The sequence below is a fragment of the Mirounga angustirostris genome, unplaced genomic scaffold (genome assembly GCF_029215605.1).
Source record: "Mirounga angustirostris isolate CCGP_5_RB_7025 unplaced genomic scaffold, mMirAng1.0.hap1 SCAF_1, whole genome shotgun sequence".
NCBI lineage: Eukaryota > Metazoa > Chordata > Mammalia > Carnivora > Phocidae > Mirounga > Mirounga angustirostris.
The window spans coordinates 125,701,658-125,708,992 of NW_026991709.1; the positions used below are offsets into that span (position 1 = coordinate 125,701,658).

At 53.9% G+C, this 7,335-nt stretch overlaps 1 protein-coding gene across 1 annotated transcript in view; it reads left to right on the forward strand.

The window, feature by feature from the left end:
• Positions 1-7,056, forward strand: part of RAB6B (RAB6B, member RAS oncogene family) — a 62,774-nt gene extending 55,718 nt beyond the window's left edge. Inside the window, exons 7-8 of the mRNA XM_064587498.1 lie at positions 998-1,064; positions 2,633-7,056. Coding sequence (XP_064443568.1) covers positions 998-1,064; positions 2,633-2,697 — 132 coding nt within the window. The 3' untranslated portion in view covers positions 2,698-7,056. The remainder of the gene's footprint in view (positions 1-997; positions 1,065-2,632) is intronic.
• Positions 7,057-7,335: the final 279 nt, after the last annotated feature.

Sequence of the window (7,335 nt, forward strand, 5' to 3'; positions counted from 1 at the left end):
GCCCACCAGTGACTTCCCCACTCAGGCCCTCACCACCTTTGGCCCTGTCACCCAGCCTGGGTGCTCCCCACAGAGCTGGGCCCTAGGGTGAGAGCATGAACCAGACGCGCCCTCCTTAGCTCACGCAGTCCCCGAAGTTGGAGTATATGGGGGGGAAAGGGGGTGTTCAGAATCTTCTGGTGCCTTATACTTGTGTTTTGTACTTGTCACCTCCTAGGTTCCATGTCTGCCCTGCCTGACATCCCACCTACCCCTGCCCCAGTGCGCATGCACGCACACACCACACAGCTCTCCCTGTGCACTTACACAGACTTACACAGAAACCGCACATGAGCACACACTCTACACACATTCCCCCCCACTTACACAAATTCACACACACACACACACCCGCACATCCACATTTTCCACACATACACCTCTACACACAACATACACGTCACACTAACACCCACATCCGAACAAACCCACAGCATCACATTCACAGTCCTGTATGCTTATTCTCTTGGAAATGTCTCCTTCCAATGTGACTGCGCGGCCCTGGCTCCCAGCACCCTGCTGCCTCCGTGCCTGTGGACCCGCAGGCCCCCCGTGAGGAGAGGGTCATTTGTCTCCAGGGCAGGTCAAAAGTTGGTTCCCCAGACCTGGTGCCCGCACAGGCAGTGGAACAGGAGCCCGCCTAAGCGCTTGCCTCCCGGGGCCTAGAGCACGTTGTGCACCGGGGCAGGCCCCGTGCAGTCGGCATGACCCGTGCTCAGCTCCTGGTGACCCGTGGACAGCCTGCCTAGGTGAGAGGCCTGTCAGGGCCCAGACCTGTGACAGGCCCTAGGGGCAAGGGAGGGAGAAGTTAGGTGCAGCCCCTGCCCTCCAGGGCACAGTTAGCAGGACAGGAGAACAAGGCCCCGGGTCAGGACGAGAAGAGGCAAGAGGGTGGAGACAGAGTGGGGGCAGGAAGGACGGGGCCAGGGGCTCATGCTGCATCTCCCCCTCTCTCCAGCTCTTCCGACGTGTGGCATCAGCTCTGCCTGGAATGGAGAATGTCCAGGAGAAAAGCAAAGAAGGGAGTATCCTTTTCCTTTGATAAGTGAGTGAAAGATGTGCTGGAGAAGGCAGTTTATCCATTGACATATTCACTTAGTACTTTAGAACAGTGGGCGAGCCCACACCTGGTCTCCAGCCCATCCTTCCCTGCTGAGGGGTATGGTGTGGGCCCTCCTCTGGACCGGGACAAGGCTGAACTCCAAGGGCTTTAAGACCTCATCCAGTTCGAACAGTCTTAAGTTTCTATTTCCAAATCGATGGGGGGGGGGGGGTACCAGATGGATGTGAATGACCATGTGGGGTGGGGAGTGAGAAATAGTAACTGCCCATGTTCGCAGTGAGCATCACTTTGTATTTCACGGGTACCAGTAGACCCTCCACTGCATGGAAGGCTTCTGTACACCCAGAACACGGTTCAGCCTAGTCTCCATGAGCCCGTTTCCCCAACAGATACCTCCTCCCATGTCCTGCCCGCTCCCTGGGCCCGGCCCTGCACAGCCCCTGAGCACCCACTGCTCTGTGGGACACGGTCTGCGGCCACTCGCACAGCCCGCCCCAAACCTCAGACCACACCCAAGCTGAAATGGAGGTTCAGAGAGGTAGTCTGATTGGCCCAGTGGGAAGGAAGGCGGTTGTTTGTTTATACTCTGCCATGTTAACAAAAAAATGTGTTCATGTATATATACACAAGAGAAAAATGTTATTTGTGTAGGTGTAGGGAAAATAAAAATAGGGAATGTCAGAGAGAAAGTCATACTCAAAATATATGCCATGGCCAGAGTGGCAAGGAGGGAAAATGGGGTCTTTAGAAGCCTGGCCCTTTATAGTACGTAAAGCCAAAAAGAGTCTCCCCATAGTCCTTAAACAGGGGCCACGAAAACACCTGTAGGACGGCCGCAGCAGGCCCCACGGCAGCGCCCCCTGCACATTCACCCTGTCCGCCGCCCGGTACCGCCCCACAGCGGGCCCACGGGGCGCAGCAGCCTGGCTGGGCATTCTGAACCCGTTCCTCGGGTGGTTCTGACGGGTACTCCTCCCGCCCACAGTCCCCAGAGCACCTGTGGGAGGGGCTGGAGGCCTTTCCCAGGGCTGTGGCTTCCCCCCCCCCCCCCCCCCCGCAGCATCCTCGGAGTCTAAGTGACACACTCTGACTAGAACTCGAGGGGTCACCGTGGCAGTGACTGGCTAGGGCAAGGCCCCCCTAGGCCTGCGCTCAGACGTGGGAATCCATGTGTGGCCAGCAGGCTGTCCACTTCCAGTGCACTTGAGGATGGGATGGACTGCTGACAAGGCTGGGGCCCTGGACCAGGAAGGCTTCTGAGGAAGGGCCTGTTGTGCCTGTGTTTACGTGGTCATCCCACAGCCCGAGGCCGGCTTTGCTTCTGGTGGGTGAGGGGGAGGGGTTGTGTGAAGAAGAGGGGTGGGAGCCGGGGACCCTGCATCCTTCCTCCCCAGGCCCAGCAAAGACCGGAGTCCCTAGGTATTTGTGCAAGGATGGAGCACCTGCACAGGGCAGCTGAGGGGTGCCCAGGGACAGGAGCCAGGGTGGCAGCTTCTTGGCAGTCATCTTCCTTAGCCCGGCCCCCTGCAGTGATCGACATCAAGCTGGACAAGCCCCAGGAGCCTCCAGCCAGCGAGGGAGGCTGCTCCTGCTAATGCAGCCTGCCCGGCCGGCTTCCTTTAACACTACTCGCTTGTTGTGTTGCTTCCTATTGGTTAGCTTCCTAAGGGGGGTGGGAAAGGAGCTTATCAGGATGGGAGGATTTTTCTTTTCTCTCTGTCTCTGGGAGTAGGGTGGGGTGGGGAGGGAGGCTGGGCATCAGGGATCACGTCACTCTTAACAGCTGTTACTTAAACAACTATTTTTTGGTTTGGTTGTAATATATTGTACTTTATTAAGATTGCCAAAAACTGTTAAAATTAAAAAAAAATTTAAATCATGTGTATACAACTTTTTGCCAGATAAAAATGTAGTCATTTTTATTTAAAATATGTGCTTTTTGTTTTTGTATATTTGTAAACTTACAGAGAACATTTTCCACACACCTCCTCCTTCCTGCCCTCTTTGAATGGTTCATCACCTCTGCCCTCCTTCCACCCCAGCCCGATAAATTACAATTAATGGGGCAACTTAATTAGGCTCCAATCCCAGGCCCCAGCCACCAAACAGGCCCTACCTGGCTAAATCAAACACTGAACAAAACAGCCTCTAAAGAGGCAACTTTTAATTCTGTCCTCCTTCCGTGGCCAGAGTGGGACATCAGCCATGGTCCTGAGCTGAATTAAGGCCTTGTGGACAGCAGGGAGCCCAGCGGGAGGCCTTACTGGAATTACTCCTGCCTCTCCCTTCCCCTCCCTGACAAGCCTTGAAGGGGTGGAGAGCACTTGCCACAGGCAGCCTGTGTCCTCTGTGGCCCCCTCAGTGATTGGCAGAGCAAGAGGTCGTCGGAAGGAAGGACGGGGCGCTGTTGGCAACTATGGGCTTGTACAAGTAGATCTGTGGTTCATAGCCTTGGGGCACCATGTGTGTTTCTGAAGACGTTCTAACCAACCTTCCCAGCGGTCAGCACCCATGTCTGGGTTGAATCTAAGGGAAGGGCCAAAAGAAACTCAGTGTGTGCTGCCCTGAAGCCCTCGTCCTTACACGACAGGGAAGCTAGAGCCTGTATCACACGGTGTTTGTGACTGGGGAAGGGGGGTCGACCGCAGTACCGCCACCTTGAAGACTCATGTTCAGATCCTCGGTTGCTAATACTGTTGAGTGCTGTTCTGGAAAAGCTGACTTGCCCCACCGGCATCATGCAGTTGTAATCATTGTGCACGTACCTTTGAGGATATTGTAGCAGCGCTCTGGTTGCCTGAGGGTGCCGCTGATGTGGGGTCTCCAGAAGGCTGCCCAGAGAGAGCCATCCTTGCCATTTTGACTCCTTTCTGAGAAGGGCTTAGTCCTGAGGGCTGTAAAAGTCTCTCAAGAGAATTCTAAGTGATGTAACCCATGGGGCCGCATTCCAAATAGACCCAGACGTACTGAACCGAGCCTGCATAGAGCCAGGCAGTAGGCAGCAACTCTGGCCCAAAACGGTAAACCCTGCCCTCCAAGCTGGCATTGTCTCTGCCTCCAGACTGCTGTCGGGCGTGTCCTAGGTGAGCTAAATGACCATCTGGGAGTGGGTGGGGTGGGGTGGGATTCCTCCACAAAGCAGGACTCCAACAAGTTATTGCAGTCAATTTTGGAACTTCTCAGAAACTAATCCAAAATGGCAGCCAATAAGTAGACAGGACTCACTGGTATTTGTCCAGTGGGCCCGTCACACACTCTCAGCTTAAGGAGACTATATGACAGAGCTGTTGTTTAGAGAGGAATTTATCTTCAGGTGAAGAAGAGAGGAAGCAGGATTCTCACTGAGCTCCTCTTCCAGAAGGCAAAGACTGATGTATGAACGTAATTCCAGTGTCAATGTGTTTAGTTTTTATATGTGTGTACATAATTATATATAGAGATAGACTTGTGTATACACCTTCCACACACATTCTCACAGAGATACACGTGCTCAATGTATATTCTTGTTTTTCCTGCTCTCAAGTTGGAACTTGCATTGTGATAACAGTTTTGGAAATTCAAAAGTACTGCAACGTGTTGAAATAAGAAATACTTAATATTGTCAAAAAACTTGTGATTGTCTTGCCATCAGTAAACTAATGCATAGATGTGTTCAACTACAGGCAAAAATAGCCATGGGAATATGTGCACCATTTCTCTCTATACTTATATGCATCGGTGTGCATGCCCATGTGGGCCAGTCCCTCCCACCATGGCACCCCTGCCCCCAAGTGGTGCTTGTTGGAAGAGTGCTTACTTACCTCGTGAGAATTTATAGGAGTCCGTGTTACAACGTCCGGCCTGGTTGGCAGTGAGGCCCGTTGCTTTTGGCCTCTGGGACAGCCCCATTTGCTGGGATCTGCATTGGGTCCCAGGGAATGAATGTATGGTGGATTCTCATTTTCTTGGTACTAAAGAGTAGCTTTTCTTAAACATTCCTGTAAAAACAAAGGAGAAACTCCCATTCCCTTCTCATGTGCACACATAGTTAAGGCACCACGAACACTTTTTTCCATCATAGCCTAGGAACAGTGAGAGATGCGGTAGATGTCACATGGCTTGATGTGGCCTCGATGAGCCCTGCCTTGCTAGCATGTATACAAGGTCCTCTCTCGAGTCCAGGCTCTCCCCAGCCCTGCAGGCTTGAGGCGAGGGCAGTTGTCTCCTCTTGCCTTCCCGTCTTAGTGGTGCCACGCCATGCCATGACCCTCCTTCTCTCAGGCCTGATTCCCACCCCTCACTTCCTGGTCTGTTGAGGTAGCCAGATCTCTTGCACAGAAGTGGGTTGGTTCCTTGGCGCTCATGTTGAGCAGCTGCCATCACTGTTCTCTTGCCTGTAGGTGGTATCTTGACTTGGGAGTTAAGGTTCAGTAATAAAATGATCAGATTCCCTTGAAGAAGAGGGGATGAAATTGCCTCCACATCCCCAGCGAGTGTGACATCCCAGCCGAATCCAGATGGGCTAGCCTGAGGCAAAGCCATCGTTCAGTCCCCTCCCTAAGGAGATGGCCAGAGTCCTCTTCAGGCCCTTTTTCTTTTTTTGGGGGGGGGGGTGTCTCAAAAGCTGTCAGTAAAGCCCCTATTCCACAGGCATCTGAAAAACAGCGTAAGATGCAGGAGCAGATAGCGTGTTTGGAAATGCACACACGTGCCAGAGTGAGGGTGTGATGTCAGCAGCTTAAGTGTGAGAAGTGCAGCGTAGAGTCTGCGTCAGCAAGCCGGGCTGTTGTGAGCGAGTCCCTCTAGGTCAGAGGCCTGTCTGCCGTCACTGTCACCACTCTCTTCTGTCTGCATGCTCCCGGGTCTGAGGGGCAAGGCCAGGTGGTTCAAGAGTCTCAGGCAACAGAAACAAGAACGAAAATGGCAGCAGCTAAGCGTACAGACTTGTCTCGAGTGCAGCGTCTCCGGCCTCTCAACGGCAAGCCGGCGCTGGGAGCCCCTGCCCTCAAGGACCAGCTGTGACAGAACGGCGCCGCTGGCTTCGGTGTCCTGCAGGCACAGCAGCCTCATTCCTTCACACGGCAGAAGGCAGGTGAGGGTGTCAGGATGTGAGGACAGGTAGCCAAGGACCGAGTCCCATCCGAGCCACGTGAGGGGCAGCCGAGCAGAGAAGTTTTTGTGCGCCAACCAAGCCGGGCTGTACGCTCACTGATTTCCAAACTACCTCTCCCCCGAGCATGTGCGGCATCGCCCCCTAGCTACGGCAGCAGGACGCGGCGGTCTCAGAGGCAGAGAAGGGCCCCTTGCTTCTGGTCACCCCGCGAGCCGGAAGCGGTCAGAGCCAAGGTGTTTCCATTCTTCAATCATCGCCAACCTGGGTGTGCAGATGTGACCGTGCACTTGCACGTAAAGGGCTGCCGGGCACGGGTGCTTCTCTGACCACCTCTGCTGAGGACTCTGGCCAGCGTAGCTGAGTGAGCTGGGAAAGAACGCATGTCCATTTCACACTCCTCCATTGCCAAGAAGGGCCAGTCCCCAAGTCCACTCTGATTGTCAATGGGCACCCACAGACCAGGGCACCCTTTTGAGTTTTTGTTTGAAATGAACTATCTAGGTGTTCCAAAACCTTGGGCTCTCATGTGTAAACTCTCCGGCGCCAGATCCCTGTGTGGCTGACACTCCCCGCAGGGCATGGCTTATCCTTGCAGTGGGGTTTGGAAACTTCCTCCCAGTGGGAAGCCTCCAGACGCGGAAGGCCAGCTTGCATCGTGTGGTGTGTCAGCTTGTCCCCTCACTTACCTGCACCCATCCCCTTGAAAGTGGTTGGCCATGAGGAACACAGAGGGTGGCATTTCCATCGTTTACTGGCTCAGCAGGCATAAATGGCCACATTGACTTTACATAAAAACTGTGTAAAATGTGGAAGACTCAGCATGTTGAGCAAACAATAAACTGTCCTGATTCTCAACACAAAACATCTTGTCCAATGTTTCTAAGTGGTGCAGTCACATATGGGGGGCCGGGGGAGGCGGGAGGGCTGCGCAAAAACAGATTTCCTCGTGTGCCTGCTCCACAAACCATCATCCCACGTCTGGGGGCTAGGCCTGCCACCCAGAGCCCTCTGCCTCCTCCTCTTCACCTGGGCCCTCCACAGCCTTAGACACACTAATGAGGTGGAAGGGTCACTCATTTCCATCACTCTGCCTAAAGGCTCATGGAGAGGGAAGCCCCAGGCCGAACTGAGACTCAGGGCT